The 27,529-nt window shown below is 41.0% G+C and overlaps 1 protein-coding gene across 1 annotated transcript in view; it reads right to left on the bottom strand.

Moving 5' to 3' along the window:
• HHIP (hedgehog interacting protein) overlaps nucleotides 1–27,529 on the bottom strand; it is an 85,581-nt gene that overhangs the window by 11,355 nt on the left and 46,697 nt on the right. The window contains exons 5-11 of the mRNA XM_066385877.1: nucleotides 15,045–15,196; nucleotides 14,444–14,617; nucleotides 13,642–13,785; nucleotides 9,438–9,559; nucleotides 6,421–6,544; nucleotides 5,345–5,475; nucleotides 1,672–1,753 (exon numbers count right to left, since the gene is read on the bottom strand). Of these exons, the coding sequence (XP_066241974.1) occupies nucleotides 1,672–1,753; nucleotides 5,345–5,475; nucleotides 6,421–6,544; nucleotides 9,438–9,559; nucleotides 13,642–13,785; nucleotides 14,444–14,617; nucleotides 15,045–15,196 (929 nt within the window). The remainder of the gene's footprint in view (nucleotides 1–1,671; nucleotides 1,754–5,344; nucleotides 5,476–6,420; nucleotides 6,545–9,437; nucleotides 9,560–13,641; nucleotides 13,786–14,443; nucleotides 14,618–15,044; nucleotides 15,197–27,529) is intronic.

The raw sequence follows: 27,529 nt of genomic DNA, 5'->3' as shown, positions 1-27,529 counted from the left end.
GAATCCCTCGACCTCATTATGAATCAGTAGAATGCGGGTATTTTATGAATTGACGTTAGGTTGCATTTTTCATTCTTCTTGTCGCCAACTTCAACAGTCACCGCAGTGTCTGACGTAATTTTCATTCATTACTTTGCTTTTCACAGAGAGAACACTGGTTTCACACTCAAGGGGAAAAAGAACCCCCTCACAAGGCATAGATGCATACTTGTGTTACTGTGAAAGAAAATGTGTAATTAACTAGAGAAGGAATGCTATGATTGTGAGGTGGATGCCCATAAGTGATACTGCAGAGAGACCGTTTAGAACTGAGCATTTTTCCTTGGCTTCTGCAGTACTGATGTCAACCTCTGTTTTTCTCAGAAAAGATAGTATTCTTTGGTATGGTTAAGGGACATGAATCTCCATTCTGTGAGTCAGTGACTGTTTCAGACAAGCATGCCCAATTTAAAACTTGTAAATGATGCTTTGAGTATGTAAATTATTGCTTTCAGTAAACTTTTCAGATTACTAGCATTTATTCCTCTGAAGGACTAGAAATTCAGGAATTTAAATTTGCCAATGGACTTATTAAGGTAAGTAAGTATATGGTAGAACTAATTTGAAATTCACAGCAAGGTATAGCTGGACTCCAATAACCGCTGGTGTTCAGCAAGAGTTGTTATTTATGGGGATGCTTGGGTTCCGTAATAGTTGTCTCTAAACTTGTGACTAAACATGTATTTGACAGTATATCATTTTAGGAGCTTCTGATAGTCCAGTTCTATCTGTGAAACTAACAATTGGCTAAATATGACAAGGTCATCTGAACTTTGGGCATGCGCTGTGATGGGTAGGTGGAGAGGAGGTGAGGTGGATAAACATACTCTTTAAACCTTCAAATATTCTTTTTGCCGAGGGGAACAACAAAAATCCCTTTTCGGTTTTTGTTTGTTCCGTCACAGAAGCCCGCCTGCGAGCTGCGAGCCGTGAGCCGCGAGCCGCGAGCCTCGAGCTTCCAGATAGTTTTGAAATGAGGCTCAGATGTCGAACTGCCAAACTAACTTATCCCGATCACCTAACAAAAATCATATTAAGCAGCTGTAATGTCTGCCGGCTTGTTTCTAGTTTTCTCGAAAGACCAGGAGGGTTCACTGTTTCCCACGGGAGGGCCGAATCCCCTTCTTCACACATCGGGTTCTCCTCGGCTGTGTAACCAAGGACTCATTCCACAAATATAACGCTGCTCTCTGATGACAACCAGAATGGCATGACTGTGTGACTGCACTGAGGCTTTTACATTTCAGCATTACAAAAAAAATTCAGAGGAGTCTAGGCTAGCCCTCATAGATGGGGGTCAAGGTGCTCTCAAGACAATACATAGTGTGGGGACAGGGCAGAAGCGTTCGTCATTTTTGACTGTTACCTGCAATTTGTCTATTGCTAATTTGAATGCACCACGACAAGGTGGACAAGAATAGTTCTTGACTTATTATATATAGTACATATTTTTTAAAATTTATTTTTATTGTCCTCCTTTAGAATATAAATTTCATGACAACAGTTTAGATTTTTATCTGCTGCTAGACCCGCCACACCTAGAACAGAGCTTTGTACCTAAGTGAGGCTCAGTATATTTCTATCATGAGTGTAGAATGGCAATAAGTAAAGGAATAGTAAAAACAATCTCACCTTTTGGGATCCACGATTTTATAGAGTTTTCCATTGTGAGTCTGGGTCATACTTTTACTACTTGATAGGATGTAAACTTCCCCTATGTAGAGAGAAATACCGTAAGTTATTCCACAGTATTACAAGGCCCTACTTCCTACTGCCTAGCAGATATTTTCTATATACAGTACATGCATTTGTAGATATGGATATGTGAGTGTGTGTCCACACACACGCCGGAAGATCACTTGCCTAGAGACTGTGACAGTATCACGTGTCTGCACTTCACTCTGCAACCCACCACGACTCCAGTGCGAGCACGTAGTAATTTCTCACCTGGATTATGGCAGCAGCCTCCTGATAGATCTCCCTGCCTCTATCCTGGTCCTCCTACGTTTTCTCTCCACATACCAGCCACAGTGATTCTTGTTAAAGCAAGCTCGATCCTGTACGTTGGATCACACTCGTTTTGATACCCTCCAATGGCTTCTGATCTCTCAGAGCACAGTGAGTTCTGACAGTGGCCTAGGCTGTCCCCCCTCACTGCTCTGACCTCATGTGCAATGTTTTACCCTCCTGTTCACTCCTGTCTAGCCTTGCTGGCCCCTGGCTTTGAACACCTGAAGCAGGTTCCTGTCCCAGGTCCCTGTCTTTCAGTAGATCACCACTGGGTTCACTTTTCCTCCCTCCTTCTAGTCTGTGCCAAAACATCATCTTTCTTGACTATCCTATTTAACAATGCACTTGTCCCAATGCCTAGCAATCTCTACCCCTTTTCACAACTAGACTTTTCTCCTAAGCACTACTTACCAACTGACACATAGTATATATTTTTAAAAATTTATTTTTATTGTCCTCCTTTAGAATATAAATTTCATGACAACAGTTTAGATTTTTATCTGCTGCTGGACCTGCCACACCTAGAACAGAGCTTTGCACCTAAGTGAGGCTCAGTATATTTCTATCATGAGTGTGGAATGGCAAGTTTTATCTTGATTTATTCTGCCCAAGATTGAAAGGTTTGATTACCATGTTGTCACTGTTAATTGATAATTTGAGGCCAGATGTAACTGGGCCTCAAATGTTTAGCTTTTTAAAACAAAATAAATACAAATTTAAAAATTGTAAAGAGAGAGGTGGAGAGACCCTGATGCTTGACCCCAGCTCTCTCTCTGACGCTGGTACCAGGCTGTGTTCCTGAGGATGAACTACAACGGATGGAGGGAGGGCCCTTTCAAGAGACAGCTGCTCTTGTTTACTGCCAGTACTCGCCTATAGTGCGGTATGCAGAGTGAATCACACAAATAGGGAATTAGACATTGTATTTATGATTACATGTTCATAAGGCTTCAAAATTTATATTTTGGTTCTCATTCATGAAATAGTCCTTGATTTGGTCTATACGTCTCTATTCCATTCTTTTGTTGTGTATTAAACAGATCCTACTACTCTCTGACTGTCAAAAAGGATGTTCTGGGGTTTCCATTAAAAACACAGACAAGCCTGACCAGGCGGTGGCGCAGTGGATAGAACATCAGACTGGGATGCAGAGGACCCAGGTTTGAGACCCCGAGGTCGCCAGCTTGAGCGTGGCTCATCTAGTTTGAGCAAAACTCATCAACTTGGACCCAAGGTTGCTGGCTCGAGCAAGGGGTTACTCGGTCTGCTGTAACCCCATGGTCAAGGCACATATGCGAAAGCAATAAATGAACAACTAAGGTGTCACAACCAAAAACTAATAATTGATGCTTCCCATCTCTCTCCATTCCTATCTGTCTGTCCCTATCTATCCCTCTCTCTGACTCTCTCTCTCTAAAAACAAACTCCCCCCCCTGCAAAAAAAAAACACAACACACAGACAAAACAGAAAAAAGTAAAAATGAAGTTAGAAAGCAAAGGTATGTAAGGGAAAAAAAATAATATTTATTGCATCAAGTACTTTAGATAGTTGTACTCATTTGATTCTTCCAACAAACCTATCCTGATTTTATAGTTAAAAAAAAAAAGACACAGAAAAAAACAGACTCTCAATACTTTTTGTTTCAAAAAATGTAAGAAGTTACTCATTTTCTTATATGGCTCTTAATTAACTCCAGTTTCCCATTAAAACATAATTAAGTGAAAATATGTTTATTTTTGACTATGAAGTATACATGATGTAGCGTTTGGACAGCAGGAATTGTGTATGCTTCACTTGTTAGTTCTACTGCCAACACAGTATTAAGTATAGATAGACCTTTGGAGATATATCATATATCTCCAAATATATATATATATATATATATACATTTTATATATATATAAATAAATATATATATATTTATTTTTTGGAGAGAGATAGAGAAGGGGGGGGGAGCATCAACTCAAAGTGATAGCTCCTTGTATGTGCCTTGACCAGACAAGCTCAGAGTTTCAAAACAGTGATTCAGCGTTCCAGGTCAATGCTCTATCCACTGCGCCACCACAGGTCAGGCAACCTTTGGATATTTTAATCAATCAAACCTTTGGTGATGCTAATTGGATGACTGATGGTGAATCATTTGTAGTAAGGTCTGGAGAAATCTAAATGATTCAGTCACAACATCTACAAACATTCATCTCTAACTCTGCCATAAACAATTTAATCCTAATTTGTATTTTTAAAGTAAGAGTATATCAATGACATTTACATTACATTACAGAGGACTTAAAAGAAAAAGACTTTCTGGCTCCTATGAGTAGGGTAGGAGAGTATCAAGGGAAAAGTGGTTCTAAAATGCTCCCAATGCTGGAACCAGAAAAGGACAGATTGGATTTCTCTTCTTTGAATCATCATATTCCTGCAGCACTGAAATATGTGTTCTGTGTTTCAAGAATCTTGTCTGAGTTCTTTGTTAACTTAAGTAAAGGTCATGGAACTATTTCTGATGAAGCCTTCATCTGATATAGGAAAACCAAATCTACACTTTTAGAGGAAATATTCTGATTTACAACTCTTTCTTCATACCGAGAAATTCGTCCCTGATGTTAATGGAGCATAGTAGTCATGTTTGTTTGTATATTTTTCTTTAAAGGGAGTCATTATATTTTTCTTTAAAGGGAAGTGACATTTATCTTTGAAATTTAAAATTAGTAGCATTTCCACTCTTTGATCATATTCCAATTTCAACAGCTTTTTTATAGATATTTTGATAACCTATGAACAAATAAATTTATATTATCCCACAGATCATCAATGAGAAATTAATTTCTAGTCTGTCAGAAAGCAGATCTACAAATTCAAGAGTATTTTGTATAAATTCCACACCCCAGTGGACCAAAAAAAAAAAAGTTAGGAAAGAGAGGTTAAGGTGAAGTTCAGATTGCAACAAATTTTTAATTTCTTCTAAGAGACATGGATAAATGGAAAGGTTTTCAGATGGAGAATATAAACAAATGACTCAGATGCATCAAAAATATTAGTAGACATTTAAAAATTTCCCTCTCTTCAGGACCCAAAACTTTTTTCCTGCATTGGTGACTTTCATATTTCTGGAGTAGAAATAAGATGTAAAGACCCCTCAGAGAAAGGTTATTGAAAGAGAATACATAACTGGACCATCTGAGATCTCTGCCACAGGTCATCTTGCTCTAGGTTACAGTTCCAACAAGCAGAACAAAACTTCTCAGGCAAGGGAGTGAGAATGGAACTTAACAGAAGTAGTTTGTACAGTACCTAATTCGTCTTCTCCGAATCCCAGTATGTGACCCGAAAAGTACCCTCGGCAGGAGCCCCCGTTCCCGAGACAGAGTGGTTTTTCTTGCCATTGCTTGGTCACAGGACTTGGCTGGAGAGTTAAGAAATTCCTACAACACAAACAGACCATAAACCTGCAATGAAAACATGCCTTGGCCTAAAAAGCACAATCAGATGCTTAAAATAAAACTCAACAAATAATTGTGACACACGCTTGGCTTCTAAAGGGAAAAATGTGTGTGAATAGTGTTGAGATTCTCAGGTGGGGAGAAAGGATTTAAAGGTAAGATCTCGTTCCCTCGGGGGGCACTAAAAGTACCTGAGTCTGAGAAAAGCCCTCCCCTTTCTCCAGAGAATGATACTTGCACTCCAGGACTAGACTCCATGCTGTGCTATTAATCAGAGAGTGGGACAGAGGGAAGACCTTGGATGGGGTCAGTATACATTTCTAGTTACCTGCAGCGACCAACCCTATAAGCTGCCATATACTTGGATGCCACTGACTTGGGAAACAAGATTCTTAATTTGTTTTTCATCCTAGAATTTCTTATAATTATTCACCATGTGCCCTCTCAACTTTAGGCTAAAATTTAATTTGGGAGTATTCCTACCAACAGGGAAGAATTACCTTGCCAAAAGAATTGAAAGTCTGGCAAAAGCAAAAATTCTCAGCCTTCCAATGTAATTTTAAAAATATTTATAAACTCATGTAAAAACGATAGTTTTCAAATTACTCACTATCATGATATATATATAAATATTTACGGTGAGGATGAAGGGAAGAGCCTAAATAATATGAAAAGTCCTTCTGAAGACCTCTCTGCACTTAAAACAATTATTTTGTGAACTTGATCAGGTCTGTTTAAAAAAACATCTCTTAGATAGTTCTTTAAACCACCATAGCTAGTGGAAGGAACTAAAAATAAATAATACTTAGGTGTGTCCCAGAGTTGACCCCCACAGGGAGACACTCATTTGAATATTTTAGGGCAGTGTGCCCACTAATCAATGAATATGCCATTTGAGATATCAGACTGTGGTACCCGGACCCCTACCCATCGCGGTCTCCAAACACGTAGCTCCCGTACAGCCTCTCAGACTGGCAGCCTCGGTAAACAAACCCGCCAACCAGAGGACCGTTACTGAATGGCTTGAATTCTAAAAGTGATGGCTCGCTTTCTGGAAAAAAATAAACACAGCATTAGGTCAAAGGAAGACATATTTTCATAAAATAAAAGCAAGGCAGGCCAAGCAACAATGATTCCAGTCCCTGCCTTTAACTCATATGTGTGTTCCATGATGGAGCCTTGCTGTTTACTGACAACAGTTACTCTTTTGGCTGAACTGGTATAGATCTGAAGGGCTTCTACATACAACCTAATGAAATGGGAGGGTTCTGAGATGCCGGCTGTGATTGTAAGTCCCAGGGCATAGCAAGTTTTCCATGAAATTAGAATCTCAGTAGTTTGGAAATCATGGTTATTTATTTTAGAACCAAAATACTTAAAAAGAAATACTGAATTTTTTAATATTGACTTTTTTGGGGGGTAGAAATGCTTCTGCATATACTTAGTCAATGGAGCTAGACTTCTGACAAGTCATATAAAATGTTTAAAAATCTACACTTTAATGAAAATAAAAGTATAGTACATCAAAGGTCTTTAAAACTACAGCTGTAGCCCTGGCCGGTTGGCTCAGCGGTAGAGCATCGGCCTAGCGTGCGGAGGACCCGGGTTCGATTCCCAGCCAGGGCACATAGGAGAAGCGCCCATTTGCTTCTCGACCCCTCCACCACGCTTTCCTCTCTGTCTCTCTCTTCCCCTCCCGCAGCCGAGGCTCCATTGGAGCAAAGATGGCCCGGGCGCTGGGGATGGCTCTGTGGCCTCTGCCTCAGGCGCTAGAGTGGCTCTGGTCGCAATATGGCGACACCCAGGATGGGCAGAGCTTCGCCCCCCTGGTGGGCAGAGCTTCGCCCCTGGTGGGCGTGCCGGGTGGATCCCGGTCGGGTGCATGCGGGAGTCTGTCTGACTGTCTCTCCCTGTTTCCAGCTTCAGAAAAATGGAAGAAAAAAAAAAACCCCCCCAAAAAAACTACAGCTGTACATTTAAAACATTGTCGCTTAGTCAAGTAATATCTTCACTTAAAATATTTGGAGAGTTTTGTTGGTGGAGTTGTGTGGTTCACAAAGTCATAAAGTCATTTGTAGTCATTCCTTTTGAATCACATGTGTGGACATGCATGTCAGTCTTTGTACGCATGCCATCAGACACTGGAATACACGTATGTTAACAGCAATGGAAAAGATCCAAAGCCAGATGCAAATCAACCTGAAAACTACTTATTACCGGTTAGGTATAGTATGTGCTTACTATTAATAAGTCACTATCAACAGCCTGTCTTTTCGGCAAAAACTTTTGTGGAAAGACAGTAATTCCTTCTCCCCATGAGATGATGGTGACCACGGCATTATAAAAAGCAGAAAAGACCGGTTTTAAAAACCAGTACACTGAGCAGTAGGACAACTGAAGGACTGAGGACTGGGGCTCTGGAGTCAGGCTGCCAGGGTTCAGATCAGGCCCTGCCGCTCTAGGTTAGGTGATAATTAACCTTTCTGTGTCTGTTTCCCCATGTGGACAATGTGGCCAATAACAGTGCCTGTCACATCGGGCTGTTCTGTGAATGAAATGAGTAGCGTTTATAAAGAGCTTACTCCAGGGCTGGCGTGTAGTAAGCACTGTGGATGTGAGGGTTTTTTCCCCTCAGTTTTACTGAGGTATAATTGACAATAAAATTGTACAATATTTAAAGTGCACATCATGGTGATTTGATATATGTACACACTGTGAAATGATCCTGTGGATGTGTTTTTAATACACAGATGTAGGGCTGCCAACATTGTAACCAGTTTCAGCTGAACCCCAACTAATATGCTTGTATAATTTAGCTTAATCTACACATAATGCTGCAATGCCATCAAGCTAGTAACTCATTAGCTTTTTTTTATTTCAAACCACATTATTCTTTGGTTTGGCTTTCGTGAGATGCACACACACACATATATGAATATGAATACCTGAAAAAAAACAACAACCGCAGACCACTTGAACTAATACAGCTGCCTCACTCCTGGTACTAAGTGAATATTTGTATCGAATGAGTAAATGGAAGCAGCAATCAATTTAATAATTTCAATCTACTATGTTCCCTGAATCATAATATTCAATATATTGCGTCTTCCAAAAGGAGTAAATACTAAAATTTTGAAAAATGTTAAGTATCTTTGACTTCATATTATTTGACTTTATATTTTATATGTATCTCTAAATAACTAGTAGTCATGTTATTAAAAATAATGTCTAAACATCCCATTTCCATGGCTTAGGTAAATAATATGTTTGGTTTTTTAAAAATTATTTACTTGATTTTAGAGAGAGAGGAAGGAAGAAAGAGAAACAAGAAACACTGATCTGTTCCTGTATGTGCCCTGACTGGGGGTTGAACCGGCAACATTTGAGTATCAGGACGATGCTCTCACCAACTGAGCCACCCCACCAGGGCACTAATATGTTTTTACAAGGCAATTATTTTGTTTCTTCTAAAATAAACACATTTTAACAATTACATTCTTATTTGAAACACAATTTTCCTAATTGCTAAGACTAGCGTGCTGGTTATTGAAAAATTTCTTAATCTTTAATGCTTGTTTCTTCCTCAATATGTAAGATGTTAAGGCAAATTCTCCCTTATATATTAAATAAATAGAAGTTATTCGCCTTGATTCTCAGGTGAGCAAAATATAAATTGCTAACTTTTGCAGGTCCATTAAATTTTCTGGACCCTCCTAGCACCATTCACTCTGTAGGAAAGGCAATTGCCCAAATGGGACCCCCAAGGCTTGTAAGGGTCACTGGACCTTTAACAAGTGAGCGGTTTACTCCCTGGCCACTGTCAGGCCCGTGTCTCCTGCTTTCCCCATGCTTACTGTGCAGAAGTCCTTTTCTCTGCGGTTACTACAGAAAAAATAAGATAAAACCCAAACAAAAGCAAAGTCAACACATGATGCTCTGCTTACCGTAGTCTTTCCCCTTTATTATCTGTAGGATTCTGGCTGATGATCTGTTCTTTCCATTGGAGTCAGAACAAAGTATTGTTAAGTTGATGTTTATGTCAGTGGGATGTCGGTCCACAGCACATCTGTGTAACAAAAAGGGGACACCCATGAATTCCTACATGTGTGTCTTCCAAGCTCAGACCAGAGTTCCCTGACACAAGAACTCTTTATGGGCTGGCAGGGACCCTTCGGGCTATTTAGTTTGGATCATCTAGAAAAGGCTGAAGGAAACAACCTGGTGTGTTTGTTTATTCCGCTGAAGCTTAATGATCTCTAGAGAATATTCCTTAATTTTCCTTGGTATCTCCCTCCATTATGAACGTCAGACTGACTTAAAACACTAAAACACTTGTTTGTCTGTTATTAAGGAAAATCACGTGTATAATAAACTGGTAAAGTATAAGAATAAGGATCAGCAGAGTAGCATCAACCCCCATTTGCAACATACAGTATGAAACTAGTTGTAGTATGGGTTTTGTGTGTCTTCTATGAAGTGCTATGGTCTAACTCAGGCTGCTCTAACAAAGGAAAGTGTGCACTCCAATTTAGGGAATCAAATAAAGTTGGTCCCACAACCACAGACGTATTTCAGTTGACTTTCGTCTTCATGTTCTGGGCCAGAATTTTTCTGTGACTTAAGTCACTGGCTATAAACTCCATGAGGACATGAGCCACTTCCAATTTCCTTATCTCTGTGTTACCTAGTTCAAATCAGGCGACATAAACAGAGCTCACTGTTCACAGTTTTAAGTCATGATTAGTTTGGATTGGGGAAAGAGTAAAGTGGAATAATGTAATTTTGCAGTTCTCACAAATGTGGAAGACAGTGTTGCATTGTTTTTAGGTTTCTCAAACTTGTCATTATTGACACTTTGGGCAGGTGATTCTTCGGGTGGTGGCGGTGGTGGTGTTCTGTCCTGAGTATTGTAGGATGTGTAGCAGCGTCTCTGGTCTCTGGCCTCCACGTGTCTAGATGAATCCTTCCTCCCAGGTTTTGAAAACCAAAAATGTTTCTAGGCATTGCCAAATCATCCATTAAAAATCACTGTTTTAGGTCTTCCTCCCCAAACACATTAATGACTTAAAAACAAAACAAAACCCTTGGGGCAATTAAATAAATTAAAAAATAAAACAATCTGAGAGTAGGTTCTGGGTCTTAGGCAACATTGTAGCAATTATTTAAACAACAACAACAACAACAAAACAAAGACTGTGGCCTCCAGATTATCTCATTCATAATAGGGAAACTATAGGCCTGACCTGCCAAAGATGGGTTAGTTGTTTGTGGCAACAGTCCTTTTATTGTCCTCTTTGATTCAAGGGTTCACAATGCCTGGCAGGCATCATGACATCAACATGCTGTGACTTAAGGTGGAACTAAGTCTATGCAGGGTGAGAAAATTTTCCTGTATTGCTGCTTTCTTTTCTTTTCTTTTTTTTTTTTTTTTAGATAAAACTATAACAACAAAAACAAAAAAGTCTAACCTGTTTCTAACAAGAAAGAGCAAGTTGGGAAGAAAAGGCCAGGTCTCCCAAAGGTTGAGTTGCTGAGTTGCTGGGGGCCATGAGGTTTTTAGCTCTGGCTGAATACTAGGTCCACTGAGAATCACCTGATCCTTCTAACCTTTAGTTTCTTATGTAAAAAAAAAGTCTGGCTCAGCAGTAGAGCATGGGCCCCACGTGTGGAAGTCCCAGGTTCAATTCTTGGTCAGGGCACACAGGAGAAGCAACCATCTGCTTCTCCATCCCCTCCCCCTTCTCTCTCTCTCTCTCTCTCTCTCTCTCTCGCTCTCTCTCTTCCCCTCCTGCAGCCATGGCTCAAATGGTTCAAGCAGGTTGGTCCAGGTGCTGAGGATGGCTCCATGGCCTCACCTCAGGTGCTAAAATAGCTCAGTTGCCAAGCAATGGAGCAGTGGCCCCAGATGGGCAGAGCATCACCCGGCAGGGGACTTGTGTGGATCCTGGTCCCGGCACATATGGGAGTCTGTCTGTCTGCCTCCCTGCCTTGAAAGAAGGAAGAAAGGAAGGAGGGAAGGAAGGAAGGAAAAATAAAAAGAGAGAAAGAGAGAAAGAGAGGAAGGAAGGAAGGAAGGAAGGAGGGAAGGAAGGAAGGAAGGAAGGAAGGAAGGAAGGAAGGAAGGAAGGAAGGAAGGAGGGAAGGAAGGAAGGAAGGAAGGAAGGAAGGAAGGAAGGAAGAAGGAAGGTCTGAGAATGAAACTTCTCCATGTGATATCATAAAGGTAGATATATGTTATTATACATTTGTCCAAACCCATACAGTGTATGACGCTCAGTGAACCCTAATGTAAACCATGCAGTTGGAGCGACTATGATGAGTCAGTGTAGGTTCAGCAGCTGTCACCAATGGCCACTCTGGTGGGTCTAACAGTAGTGGGGAGGAGGCTCTCCAGGTGTGGTAGCAGCAGGTATATGGGAGATCTCCGTACTTGCCACTTAGTTTTGTTGTGAACTTAAAACTGCTCCAAAAAAAATTAAAGCTTTGGCCCTGGCCAGGTGGCTTAATGGATAGAGCGTCTTCCTGGTGTGCTGAGGTCTTTGGTTGGATCTCTGATCAGGGCACATATGAAAAGCAACCAATAAGTACACAGCTAAATGGAACAACTATGTGGAACAATGAGTTGATGCTTTGCTCTCTCTCTCTCTCTCTCTCTCTCTACCTCTCCCTCTCTTCCTCTCTCTTTCAAATTAATGGAAAAAATTTTTTTTAATTAAAGTCTTATAAAGGGAGGGGGTGAGGACCTGGTACCAGCTATGCCCTCATGAGAGGCACCATGAGATAACAAGCGTGAGACACTTAGCTCAGTACACTGCACCCAGGTGCCTCATAAAAGTCAGCTTTACGTTTAGCCAGTAATTCTCTTAGTTTCCTTTTTGTTTTATTAAATATTCCTCTGTTTAAAATAATCCTGGAGGGAGGCATGACTGTGCCTTCAGCCCTCTGCCACCAGGGGAGGTAGGACTCCATGACACTGGTGTCCTGCTGCCATACGTGAGGTCCCAGGCAACACCGAGGGCCCAGGACCCCGGGGAGGGTTGCGGGCAAGTGCCAGTGCGACTGTGGAGACTCAGGCTGCTCGACCTCAACGAGCTGCACTGTGGTGGCATCTGCGAGTTCTGAGCTATAGGAAAGGAATGTGACAGTTTCCTCCACATCCTGAGCCCACCTTAAGTATTCCCTGTCGCACAGATTTTAAGATCTGCTGAGATGCCAAAAAGGAAATGAACTGTGGACTTGGGCTTTGATGGAGGGGAGATGGAGGGCACGCGGGATTATAAAAATAAAAAGTTCGGAACATACTCACTGTGCACACACCGAACACTCAATAAACATTAAATAGCAATAATACCTTAGCTAGTAAATGAATGAATGTGGCCAGATAGCCCTTAGTATGACACGCAGACCACGGATTGGGTGAAGCTTTCACCACAGAATGGCTATATTCGACTTGATAGCTTTTTTTAAGTGTACCGCAAATTTCTCATTTACATACTGCTTAACGTTCCTTTCTTTACTGTTTATCATAATAAGTAATCAATATTTCATTTAGAATTCCCTTTGTATTTGTCTTTTTTTTTTCAAGGAAAAGAATGTTACTGTTTAATCAATTCCTTACAAGTTGATACTGTCTCCTTATATCTATTAAGGGAAATTATGTTAATAAGAAGTATAAATTATTCAAACTCTGCCAGGTGTGTCAGACTATTTTATACTTTACTTACAGAGACGTTTTTAATCATTACAGCATCCTTGCAAGGTAGCTCTTACCCTCCCCCATTAAATGTGTAAGGAACGGATCATTTAGATGGATTTAAGGAAACAAACTGAAAGGTTTATTATCTGTCTGATCATTCAACTGAATTCTGAATCATTACACTGGTCCAATGGTGTTCTCTAATAATAGCCTTCCAAAACCTGAGGGCCATTTCTCTCCACGCATCTGTCCCCTCCCCCGTCTAACCTACCTTCTAATTCCGCTGTGCGCATTAACGCAAGAGACTCTTAAATACTGGCTCGGACAGTGAGCCAGCCGGTGGGGACTCAGGCTCAGCCTCGCACACCCCTCCTGGCTGCTCGGTGCCAGACCCCTCCTTCCCTTCTCAGCTCCTGAATCCAGCCCGCTTGAAAGCAGGTGAAGGCTCTCACCTGCCTGGATCGTGAAGGCCGTGGGCAAACACTTCGGGGGGCTGATTGGTGCTGTTGAAGTGCGGGTTGCTCCTCGGGATAGAATAAGGCACGTTGCACATGTCTGTGTCCACGTCCAGCCGGAGGACGGAACCTGTGAAGTCACTGAGAAATCGGAGGATGAGGTTAGTGCTTCCGTTTCTGCTGCACAGTTCACCTAGACCAAGTGCGAGAGGTGGCCTACAGATCATCCCCCCCTATTTGAGGCAAAACGATTCAAGTTCTGAATTCCCTACCATGGGAAATACAAGGAGGGGCAGTTTGGTTTCAGACAGGTGGCAGCACCAAGACACAGCTGGTTGGTGGCCGAAGACTGCAGCCTCAGGCGTGTGCTGCTGTGCGCATCTGTCCTCTTCATTTTTTTTTTTTTTTTTTTTTTGCCAACCCATGTAGTCTGCGGTCCCCAAGACACACCCTGAAGGAGGTCGGTGCACCATGCAGACTGCTGCTGGCAGTGTCAGAGCGCAGGGCCACTGCGCAGAGGATGAGAGCTCTTTGCCTCTCAGGGCTGCGTGCTTCACAAACCACGGAGCAGCGACTCCTGTCGGGACATCCTGGGACAGCAACTTTCGAAAATGCTCCCTCAGCACGCTATCGAGCACCTCCTTGTGTTATAAATGCAGACTCTGACAACCAAAGTTCAATATCTAACCAAGGTGATACTGTTCAAAGGCAGTTTTTCATTCACTGGTTCCATCCCGTTTTCCTGGCACTAAAGAACATTTTTAACATCAAGTGGAACCTGTTTTTTATTTTTTTTTACCTTAACCCGTCCATTTCTTCCATGTCGTCCAGCGTGATCATGCCATCCCCGAGGACGACGTACAGAAAGCCGTCAGGACCGAAGAGCAGTTGTCCTCCCAGATGCTTTCTGTGGAGTTCCGCCACTTCGAGAAACACTCTGGCAGTCCTCAGATCAACCTGGTGGGGGTTTTTCCTGCAGCGTGGGGAGGAAACAACCACCACCATCATTACAGACATATGCCAAATCCCCTAGAAAGGAGAGAGCCCACGCCCAGGGAAGCAGACAACTGGCCTGTAAACAGGGGAACAGCACACACTCGACTGGGGCTAATAAAAGTTACCCCCAAATTACGTTATTTTCCCAGCTGCAGAAAAGTAGCATTGAAGTTGAGAGGTCGTCGAAGAAAAAGTGCCAAAGCGATCATTTTTCTCAGTTCTCCATAAAAACACACACCCGGGGCTTCCAGGGAGATGCAGACGATGGGTTGGATTATTGCCACCGTACGGCCATTGGCTCATAACTTTCTCAACAACGACAACACAAAGGATGATGCGATATAGAGAGATAACAGTGAATGTGCCTAATCATATATGTATGTTTCCAGGCATCACATTGGTACCTGGAGACTGTGTATTCCACGACGCGGAGAATGTGATCATGCGGCCCGATAGCCCAGCGCTCCTGGTTGGTGGTATAAGACACATACAGCTTTCCGTTCTTCTTGTAATTGGGGTGGAATGCCAGGCTTAGCAGCCCCCTTTCATCTCCTCCCTGCAGTCAAACGGAAAACACAAAAGAACGGCGAAGTTAATTATGTTCTTTATTGTGTTTCAGCTGGGACCCCAGAAGGGTCTCTTTCTTTCTTCTGGATAATCTTTGCCTGGGACGCTTTTCTTCTGCCTACTGCACAAGAAAGGATTATCAAACATTTCACGTTGCGGAACTCTTCAAGGGTCAGAACAAGCCAATTGTCTGGTGCGGTTATCTCCGCACAAGACCCCGGCCGGACGCTCCTTTCCTCAAGTGATTTGTGTACCGTAAGCTTGGGACGCTAGGGAGACAAGTTGAAGGGCTGGGAAGAATTCTCGGCTGGGTTACTAGGTTGCTGGTCGTCCATGGAAGACAAATAAAAAGGTTCATAATCAGCAGTCACTTCCAATCCAAGTCTCCAAAACCTAAAACACAGTGTGGGCTGCCAACTCCCACTGTCTTGGCAATATGTTTAGAAAACAGTTAAATTGCTTGTGTAATATGTAAACCTTTGTTTTACCCCGGAGGCATCACCATCAGCTGTCACAACGATGGTGGTCTGTTCATCATAGCTAGGTAATAAGCAGCCTTGGCCTATCTACATTAGAAATGAGGCATTTTTACATGCACCCATCCCTTTACTGCTCAGAGCTTTCCTTTATAGAAGGACGGGGGAAACGGAAGGAGAGCTAAAAGCCAGGGCTGGGATGAGGCTGGGAGAAATGCTAGAGAGGAAAGGGGACACTAGGAAATAAGAATCCCAAATAACTTTCTTTTGTTATTATATGAATGTCAAGGACTGTGTACATTAGGCCTGCCAAATGCTGTAACAATTAAAACACTATCATGTTCTTAAACAGAAAGGCATTTTATCTTTATTTTCTGCTAATTCAGCTGGAAACTCAGTATGGTCTTAGCATTTGTTTTATCCCACAAGTAGTCTAGGAATTTCTATAATGAAATCAAAGTATCTAATATTATCTAGATCAGAGACTTAAGTTCATATTCCAGTAAGTCAGTGAGCACTTACTCTGAGGTCTGATGAGTTGTGAAAAAAAGTGACCTAGAAATTGAATGCTCTTAGTACGTCACTTTATACACACTATTTTTTAAACACACATCTCTTATGGCAAAAAAGCTACACATTACTCCTAGAAGTGTTAGAGGAGGGAAAAAAATCTACTATTATAATTTATGCACAAGGTTATGCTCAATAACGAACACATTCTTGTGCTTTTTGTCCCCAGAATAGCATGTGTCACTAGCAAAGCATAAAACTGTTTGTAGTTCGTATTCTACATGGATTTGAGAATTTTAAGTTTTGGGGATAAAAGCTCAGTTTTAGTAAATTAAACACTATTGATTGATTTCCTGGATTAGAGAAAAAAACGCTTTCAGATATATGCCACCCAAAGTGAAAACACCCAGACTTTAAGATTGTATAAAAAGAAAGCTGACACAAATATCACAGAACTTCCAAATCATTGTTCGGATGTCAAAAAAGGCTGCCTCTTCATTTGCATATCGCAATATATTTGATGTTAATTTTAACCGAAAGAACAAACTCTTTGAAGGGTCCGGCTCTAATGACTATGGTTTATGTATGAGCCTAAATTTTTCAGATTATATCTTTTTTATGATGATTTTAGAATGGACTCAATGTTGCTGTTTTCCTTTTTACATTTCCATTAAATAAATATCTCTGGCCTTTTTTATGAGGCTTTGAAAGCTGGGATGTGACACTAAGATTTGGTTGTGGAAAAGCCACTGCACATTTAAACCTCCTTGTGGGACCTAGAAGGAGGCCCAGGGGGTGGGATTGAGTTTGTGGTTAATTCCTCCTCTGCAGGCTTTCCCTGTAAAGCCATGATTGCAGGGAGGGGACTGTGTGACCACTTCACAAATGTTTGTGTTCCACTCTGAGCAGCTTTTGTTGAAAGCTGTTCTTTTGTAGTTTTTAATCAAATCATCTGAAATACAGTTAGAGTTGGAGAGCAGCATGGTTTATGGCTGTGCTGGTTACTTTCCAGGAATTAGATACGTAGAATTCACCGACTGTAGGAAGACCAATGGGAAAAGAGGTTTACACAAATCCCAAGTGTCACCTATCCCATGAATGAATTTGGGAACTGACATTTATAAAAGTGCCAAATATGGAAACAGAATGAGGCTTTTGAATGACAAGAAAATAAATCAAAAGAGTAATTTAAAAAAATGTCAGTCATTTTGAAATTTTCAGGTAATTGGATTTACGTTTGTTTAATCATTATATATGATGTCATATTTTTTACATGCAGTATATTATTTATATAAATTAAAAAAATAATTTCGACCTCAAAGAGAACTTGTAGAGCAGTATAAAGAAGTTCCGTATACCCTCTATCCAAATTCACTAGCGGTTATTACATTTCTCTAAATATACGTGTCTACCACATATACATACATACGTATATCTCTTTATTTCTTTTATATTTATTTAATCATTAAATATGATTTCATATTGTTTAAATCAATGCCTAGGTACAAAGTAGTGTTCTGGTTAGTTTACACTAATTACTCTGATTTCAAAGAAGTATTCACTTTCATAACTATATTATTGAAAATTTTTGTGTAAGTATCCTAGAGCATCTCTTGAAATTAGCTCTTCAATTTATCTAGTATAACATGACTCCCAAGTGCTCAGAGATCGGGGAGGAGGGATATATGACTGTCAGGAGATGAAAGAATCAATAAGCTCACATTTAACTTGGATAAGCCTTCAGAGTTATGTTGTCTATTTAAAGTATGTTGCTGACAAATCATGACATAGCTCTCAAATGCAAATTTATCTTTGAGATCTGGGTCATTTTTTTCCAGATCTATCTGGAGAAGTCCGTTGATTGGATATTGAAGGGTTCATTTCGGGCCTGGGTCAGAGGCCACGGCTGGAAAGGCCACCAGGCACGTGAGGCCTCCAGGCCCCTGTGGCTGCTGCAGCGCTGCCCTCCCCACCAGGACCTGCCCCGCCTGGGAGCCTTCGCAGAAACCAGGCCCCTGTGGCTGCTGCAGCGCTGCCCTCCCCACCAGGACCTGCCCCGCCTGGGAGCCATCACAGAAAGCCCTTGTGCTAATGTTACCAGCTCTCTTCTTACCCCTCCACATCCCTTCCCCTCATTATGTGGAGTTTTATGGAAGTCAGATCATGCGCTTCTTACAGAAGTGTCAAATTATGGGACTGTTTCTATTGAGCCTCTGGGGAGAATGAACCTCACGGGGGTTAGTTCAGTCAAGCTACTGAAGAGGGAGAAAAACGCGCTAATAGAAAGGTGAATGGAAGAGGCCTTTCAAAAGGACACTGATTTCTAACATTATACTTTTGCAAACTATTGCCCAAAATGCCCATCCATGCCCACATCAACAGCAGCAATTTGTCCAAATATGCACATACTTGGACTTCATTATCAATATCGAATGCTAGGAGTGCACGTTGTGCTTCTGGGAGTGTAATCACTGTAAAAACCAAACGGACAGCAAGTAACCAACAGACATTAGGCTTCCTCTATCTGTATGATTCTTCCTCTTCCTCTTCTTCCTCCTCTTCCTCTTTTTCTTCTCCTCCTCCTTCTATTAACTGACTGAAGCCTCACCCGAGCATCATTAGCTACTGTGAGACCTTCCTTCCTCTGTGCTGAGCCCCCCAATACAACTATATCTTCTTCCAGATAGCCCACACCAAGCACAAAGGACTCCCCAAAATCAGGTGGTTGAGACTGGAAAATAATGTCCCTATACACCCTGAGACTGACCCATGTTTCAGAGTACATCATAGCCACCTCCAAGCCGCACCCCTGGGGACTCTTCATAAGTAGTTAACTTCCATCCAGTTATCCTTCAGCTCTCAGGAGAAATCTCCCAGGGACAACAGAAAAGAGGCAGAACCCGCAAACAAAGAGTATTGAGGACTTAGTATATAAAGTACAAGATCAGCTCTAGTCTTAGAGTTTGGGGGGTATGCCCTCTTCTCTAGTAACTAGATCAAAGTTCTAACCAATTAACTAAGAATATTCCCGGTCTATGAAGGACCCAAAGGATTTGAAAAAGAGAACTAATCGCAAAATGGTTATACCAGAAAGTTTTTTTTTTCTTTTTTAAAGAGAAATTGTGGGGCATGGTCTTTCACTGTGATACGATTTTGAAGAAAACATTCCCTTCATATTTTCAGTGGGGTTGAAGTTAATTTTTCCTGATTGTCGGCCTCTTTAAAATGTGCCTTGATCTCTTTCAAGGAATGTATATTTTAGGAAACAGAACTGGGCAGCTCTGAACCGGAAGCACCATGTTCCATTTTTGCATAGTTTTTCTTAGTGACCTTTTGGCAAGTGACTGGCTTCAAGTTCACTAATCCACAAAACAGCCTTATGGTATTAAGAAATCGATGAAACATATATTAAAGTAAACAGTGCAGTGCTAAGTTCAAGATAGTCCTTGTTATTGCCTTGTCAAAAAGGAGTTCATATTTAACATTCATTTATCAAATATTGATCGAATACCTTCCTATGTGTTAACCATTGTGCTTGGTGCTAGGGCTAAGACAATCAATCAAAACCAACCCCTGCCCGCGAGGAGCTTAGGCATGTAAACAGGTAACAAAGTAAAGTTCTGTTGTTTTATTCCCACCATACTTTCTTATGATGCTGATTTTGGTGGTGGGAGGTGGGTGGCTGGTTAAGCAACGCTACACTATTAGAAATGTGCACGACCCAAAGACAAGCACTAAAGAGAATAAATAAATATTCTGGATAACTTTGACACATAGGCTAATTAGTATATCGGCACCTAGGGTTTCTCCAACTCAAAACTTGATAAGGAAAAGGAAAGAACTTGGTTGTATGAAAGCTAGATTATAGGAGGAATTAGGCAGCTTCTGAAAACAGTAAGATCATCTTCTGATTTATTTTATATACATGGCACAGGCACACAGGTACGAATGAAGACCTCTAGTAGAAGTGCTATCCTCTAAATCAGTGGGAGTCAACCTGGTTCCTACTCCCCAGTAGTGGGTGTTCCAGCTTTCATGGTGGGCAGTAGTGGAGCAACCAAAGTATAAATAAAAAGATAGATTTAACTATAGTAAGTTGTTTTATAAAGATTTATTCTGCCAAACTTAGCGAAAATCCGACATAAAGTACTTGGTAAGTAATTATTATGATATTATTAACTTGCTGTAACTCTGCTTAATAAATTTTATAAAGTAAAGTTACTTCCCTACTTTATAAATCACAGTACTGTGGAACCGGTGGGCGGTTAGAAAATGTTACTTCTAACAGAGATACAAAAGTGGGCGGTAGGTATAAAAAGGTTGACTTCCCCTGATCTAAATAATGAAGGAGCGTCCAAGGATTACTGTAAGAATGGAGTGGTGGGAATTTGAATTCTCTACAAAACAGATACTGTTGTAAGGCAGGTCATCACAGTCCCTTTATTAATGGTCACTCACATGTTTAAGTTTTGTAGGGACACATCAGGAAAGGAACACAAGGACCTGGAGACTAACATGGGTGCCTCCCCGTGCAAACTTGTGCTTCTGTTAGACCGGAGCCGTATGCTGTTCAGAAATGCGCAATAGGTTTGTTTTAGAATTGTTGGTTCAAATAAAATGCCAGATTGTATTGGTTTTCCATTTCTACTGTAAAAACTCACTACAAACTTAGTGGCTTGAAACCACACAAATCTATCTTAAAATCCGCATGTTAGAGCCCAGCGTGTCTCATTGGGCTACAATAAACGTGTTGGCAGGGCTGTATTCCTTTCTGAAGGCTCCAGGGGCAACCCCTTCTCTTTCCTTTTCCAGCTTTCAGAAGCCACCTGCATTTCTTTTTTGTGTCCTCTTTACTCCATCTTCAAAGCCAGCAACAGTGGGCTGAGTCCTTGTCATATAGCACATATCATAGCTCCAACTTCCTCTTCTCTCTCTTTCACTTTTCAGAATTGGTGGTGGCACGGAGCTCACCCGGGTGGTCCAGGACACTCTCCCTCTGCAGTCTCTAGCAAGCTTACCTCCACTGCAGCCTTCATTTCCCTTTGCCATGGAAGTTGACCTAACATAGTCACAGGTTCTGGGGGTTAAGATGCAGACATCTTCTGGGGAAGGTCATTCTTCTGCCCGTCACTTAGATATATTAATTTTTTTTAAAAGGATCTATTTATGACTTACTTGAGCCATCTTGGCCATGTCCCAAAGTGAGCACCCTGGAAGAGGTGACTGGTGAAGTTCACCTATAAGTTTTATAAGGAGATGCGTAAGGAAAGCTCTGGCACTGTAAGCATTCACTTTACAATTGAAGAGACAGTGATGGCACCTTTCAGAATCCGAGAGGAGGCCCTGGCCAGTTGGCTCAGCGGTAGAGCGTCGGCCTGGCGTGCAGGGGACCCGGGTTCGATTCCCGGCCAGGGCACATAGGAGAAGAGCCCATTTGCTTCTCCACTCCCCCTCCTTTCTCTCTGTTTCTCTCTTCCCCTCCCGCAGCCAAGGCTCCATTGGAGCAAAGATGGCCCGGGCACTGGGGATGGCTCCTTGGCCTCTGCCCCAGGTGCTAGAGTGGCTCTGGTCGTGGCAGAGTGACGCCCTGGAGGGGCAAAGCGTCGCCCCATGGTGGGCGTGCCGGGTGGATCCCGGTCGGGCGCATGCGGGAGTCTGTCTGACTGTCTCTCCCTGTTTCCAGCTTCAGAAAAATACAAAAAAAAAAAAAAAAAAAAAAAAAAGAATCCGAGAGGAGGGGGCAGAGGAGACCATCTGAAACGCGGGCATGTGACACTTTCACCTGTGAAAGCACTCAATTAAGAGTTTATCACAGGATGCAAAGAAAAAGTAAGGTTAAAAGCTAGTTCTAATAATTGGGAGGATTTTTAAGCTTACTGAAACAGTATTATTTTGCTTTGTTTATAAGTTTTGAAACACTGTAGAGTATTGATTTCTTCACAGTTCCTGAAAATGTTCAGGATGGGGTCTGGAGGCCAGAGGAAAAAAATGTGTGATTACAGGATTGAAACAGTCATCCTCACCTCCACCCCGGGCTGCTGGGGGTGGGGGAGGGCTGGCGGCTGTTCAGTTCACCAGTGGCAGGGGATTTAACCCACAGACCTATGTGGTGAAGCCTCCATGAACTCTGAACAGTGAGGCATGGAGGACTTCTGGGCTGGTGAACACATGAGGATCGGGAGGGCGGCACACCTGAAGGGGGCAGGGGTGTGCCCCACCCCTTGCCCTATGCACGCTTCCAGTTGGCTGTTCCTGAGCCATAGCCTTTGAAATAAATCAGTAATAGTAACTAAAACACCTGCCAGACTTCTGAGAGTTGTTCCAGTTCATGACTGAGCCCACGGTGGGGGGCTTGTGGGAAACCCTGAATTTGTAGTCAGCTGGGCAGAAAAGGGGGTAGCGGGAGCATCCCGTTTGCGGTTATGAGTGCCTGAGGCTGAGGTGGTGGCAGTCTGTGGGGCTGAGCCCTTATGGGGTCTACTCGGGTTAGTATCAGCATGGTGTCAGAAGGGAATTGAATTGTTGGACATTCAAATGTTGTTAGAGAACTGGTTGGTGAGAGAAAAAAATATCTTACTTGTTGGCAGAAAACACATCAACCCCTCCAAAAATAAAAAAACCACACAGGTTCCTTAGCCCATCCCCCTGTCTAAGGAGAAGGTGGTCATGATCACGGCACTGAAGACACTCGAGTTAGAGAACACTGGACATAATTTGGAAGTCTTCCTTTCATGCTACTCTTACTTTAACATTTTTATAAACTGTCTTAACATTTTTATAAAATATCCAGGTACTAATCAGTGGTGGGATTCAGCTGGCTAGCACTGGTTCAGAAGAACTGATACCTAATTTTTTGTGGAGTTTGGCAAACTGGTTGTTAAAATGGCACTTGTAATCAAAGTTTTCTCTAAGGCGGGCGCCTGGGCAGCCATCCAATGTGGAAATCACAAATTTACATTCTTTACTTTTTTTTTAACGTTCATCTGCGCAACAGAGTATTCTAAGTGCCAATAGTAATGTTCATTCCATCCATAGGTAAAAAGAATTGCAAGTGAGGACGCCAATCAAGAAGCAATATGGAAATATCTTACATTAAGTTTAAGATATTTAATTAGTTTTATTGTTGTTGTTGTTTTTTTTGGTCAGGTATTATTTAACATTTTTTCATTAATATTTTAAAACTCTTTCGTATAATCTAGTTTTGTGTATCTCTTTTATTGTTCTTATTTAAGTATTAAATCCATGAAATAGTAAACTACTTTTTGGTATATTGTTTTCTTATACTTAAAACGGTCATTAGGGCAGAGAACCAGTTGTTAAGTTATTTGAATCCCACCACTGAAAATATCTTGTGTGATTTTATTATTCACTCTTGCCTTTTCTTCCCATCACTGTTCCAGAGGGTGAAACCAGCCACTGAGAACCTCTCTCTTACTGTACTGATTCTTCCCCTTTATTTAAAATGTCCTCTCTTTTTTCCAGATTTGGCTTTTCTTTCAGATAAGTCTTTTCACTTTTTTGAGTTATTCTCTGATTTCCTGGTAACAAAGCTCATCTCTTCAAGGACTCTTTCTGGTTAATTGCATTTACCCCACTGCTCCAGGTGCTCTAAGAAAGCATATATGATTTTCAAATGCTGGCAGGACCCACACCCACCTCCACCACACTCCCCTGGACAGAGAAGCACGTCCTTCCAATGGGGAGCTGCCAGGAGAGAGCCAGAGAGCCAGTGTTTTTAGGAAGGGTTTCATGGGGAATATAATTTCTGGTATGTAGCAATCGGTCCATGTCAAATGTGTGTTTAGGTTTACACATTTCATCTCCTAAAGGTAGCAAGTGCAAAGACAGACTAGAAACATACAAATGAGAGAATGAAATATATTCTAGATGGAGACCAGCTACCGGAAAGTCACATTAGCTTTCTTCCATGATCCTCTTCCTCACTCTTTTCAAATGTAAACAGAATAAATCAGTCACCCTAGGGTTGAGTTACAACCTACACAGAGGGAAGATGCAGAAGTGGTTCTTTTCTAGAATTTCCAGCACTAGGTGCTACTTATTCCATATACTAATGTTCTTTTGACACTTCATGCCCATGGGGAAAAATCTGTATACACACTCAGTTATATACTTCAAATTGATTATGATCACAATACTTGATGAATGTCCGCACATGATTTATTTTATGTAAGCTTTATGTTTGTCAAGTGGAACTGAATTTCATATTTGTATGTTTCCCCAGGCTTTTTACCTGTTTGAACTGTGATATTTGATACAGTGACTTGACTCTTTTACCGTGTCTAGGTAGTGGTTAGCTGCTGTTAGAGCCTTCACTATATGCTGCCCAAAGAATCCAATATGATATCAGGGAATAGCTTGCACACTAGGGACTATCTGTCTTAGTATGTGTCAAATATTAACAATATCTTTGGTTTTCATGTTCAGGTCTCTAAAATATTTTCTGCAAAAGATAAAATGCTTCAATATAATTAAATTATAAAACATCTATTTGAAATAATACAGTAATAAAATAATAAAATGACAGAAAGTCTAAACTCTTCTTATAAACAAAATTTTAGCACTAGTTTTTTGAAGAAGGAACATTTATAGAAAAAATGGCAATAAATAGAGAAAGCAAAGCTTTTGTGCTTGTGTGTTTAGGCTACATGAAAATAAGTTAAAGGTTTAACAAAAACTACAAGAAAAGTCATGGGAATTAAAATTTTACACTAAACTGTTCTGTGACAACCTACAGGTTTAATACTTCTTAGACCTTAGATTTTTAAAAGTATACATTTCTAGGCTGAATTGTAAAAGGGTAAAATATTGGCAGTTATATTGTTAGACATGGCAAAATCTCAGATATGTAAATTAAGAACTAGATCAATTCTCTAGACTGTAAGCTTCCTGAAGTCAGGGACCTCATCTTGGTATTTTTGGTGTCTTGCACAGGATCTCATTATGGTAGAAGTCTTGTCATAAAAGGTAACATGTATGGAGCTCTTACTATGTGCCAGAGAGGATGCTAAGTATTTGGCAAACATTATCCTCTTAAAACTTTATATAACAACTCTATAGAGTTTATCTTTATTTTATATTATCTTTATTTTCTGGGTAAAGGATTTGAGTAACCTGCTCAAAATGCACGCCTAGAAGTGGCAGAGATGAAAGAACAAATAACAGGAACTATTGTTACATCACCCCACCAGATATATCTTGAATGAAAAAATGAACCAACAAAGGACAGATTGTATTCCACCATCAGTACTGATTGTTCATGGACTGGCCAGTGCTGAAAGTCTTCCTTGGGGTTTCAAAGCTCTACAGGGAATACAATGAAGCCTACATCTCCGTTGTTTTCACTGGAGTGAGATATAAGGAAACTTATAGCTGTAATTTTAACACAAATGTTAATTTTAGGACAATGTGTTGATAAACTGATAATCTTGAAAAAAAAATCCTGACTTGAGTGCCTTTCCATGATGTAAATACTCTCTCAATGGCCGATTTCAAACGGACAACTTGATGTCGCTGACAGTGGTGTGTGAAGAGCCAAGCACAATCAGCTCTTGCATGCCCATGACCACCACTGTAGAATTTCCACTCTCCTTCAAACCTTTTATTCTTTCCCTTCATTGTTATTCTGCTTTTCTTCTTTCCTGCTTTAAAATTTCTGTCATACCTGTTCTTTTCAACATGAAGTACCCAAATCTTTTTGTGAATTAAACCAGGGTTTAAATAATCAAGTAAATCATTCATTAAGCACAAAGGGAAAGGCAGAGCAGAACGCTTGACAACCCTTTCAAGGAGTTCACGTGGTTATTCAATGGGGGAGAGAGGCAAATGACAACTCCTTGGTAAACTCTATCCTCCTTCTCAGAAGGTAGCTCAGATAATTAAAAGCAATGAAATTAAGAGTCACTGTAAATTTCAATATGGTATTTGAATCGAAGATATAGCTACAACAGAGATGTAAGAGCCATCCTTAAATTCAACTGATTCATAAAATAAGGTTTTGGAAGGGAATGTAATCCAGAGGTAGGGAATCTGTAGCCCTACATTTTAATCAGATGAGAAATGCATTTAAATTATGTCGAAGTATTATTATCTTGCTGCCTACCATCCAAAGAACTTTTGGACTTCAGAAAATTGCAGGCATGGAATGGCATTTATATTTAGCATCAGGCTCACCACATAGTTTGATAAAGATCTGTCTATATCTCTTTAGGAGATTTAGATGGTATATGTTTCCAGTAGCTTATTAATGATTGATTTGTAAGACTTGAGGTAATCCTTGGCCACTGTAGGAATATTACTTTTTTCTTTTTTTAAAAAAAATATACGGCATTTTTATACTCTAAAGTTAAGCATAATGTCTTTAGTAAACAAAAACAAGTGGCAGTGAAAACAAATCAACCCCAACATGTGTGTGTTCCCTAGTAATACTGATAGCAAACCACAATGCTATTTTCTCCCCATCTAAAACAAACTCTTCGTAAAAATGCACTTGCAAGATTAAATATGCATTCTTAATATTGGTACAGTTGTGACAACTACCTTAGAGCAATATTTACAGATATTTATGAAGATTTGGATATCCAATTAGAAACTAATGAAGAATAGAAGATTGCTCAAAGAGTGTGTGAGAATACGTACACTCATTAAAAAAGATGCATATCCTCCAAAATTAGATAATGCTACAGAATAAAGGAAGTATTTGTTTCTGCTTGGGAAGTTTCCCTTTTCCCTTTTTTCATTCTCTTAAGGATTTCCTTCTTAGGATCGTTCTTAAAGTATAAATATTTTAAACATTATTAAATTGAAAAATATGGGGCAAATCTTGTTAAAAAGCAAATAATTCTTTTGGAACAGGAAAGACAATTTAGAGTATGCATTAACTTCTTCAAATCCCCTCAAATTTATTTTACTTGATGGGTAAGAAGAAGAAGGTGTCCTTCTGTTGTCTTGTAGCTGAGAAATATCTTTTTCAGATGACTTAGTCTATAATAAAGAAAAAGAGTTTTCCAAGTTTATTATTAAAAGCCTTATGAACAGGCCCTGGCCGGTTGGCTCAGGGGTAGAGCGTCGGCCTGGCGTGCAGAAGTCCCGGGTTCCATTCCTGGTCAGGGCACACAGGAGAAGCGCGCCCATCTGCTTCTCCACCCCTCCCCCTCTCCTTCCTCTCTGTCTCTCTCTTCCCCTCCCGCAGCGAGGCTCCTTTGGAGCAAAGATGGCCTGGGCGCTGGGGATGGCTCCTTGGCCTCTGCCCCAGGCGCTAGAGTGGCTCTGGTTGCGACAGAGCGACGCCCCGGAGGGGCAGAGCATCGCCCCCTGGT

The sequence above is a fragment of the Saccopteryx leptura genome, chromosome 1 (assembly GCF_036850995.1).
Source record: "Saccopteryx leptura isolate mSacLep1 chromosome 1, mSacLep1_pri_phased_curated, whole genome shotgun sequence".
NCBI lineage: Eukaryota > Metazoa > Chordata > Mammalia > Chiroptera > Emballonuridae > Saccopteryx > Saccopteryx leptura.
Note: the sequence above shows the minus strand (reverse complement) of the source record. Positions and strands in the feature narration are given on the sequence as shown.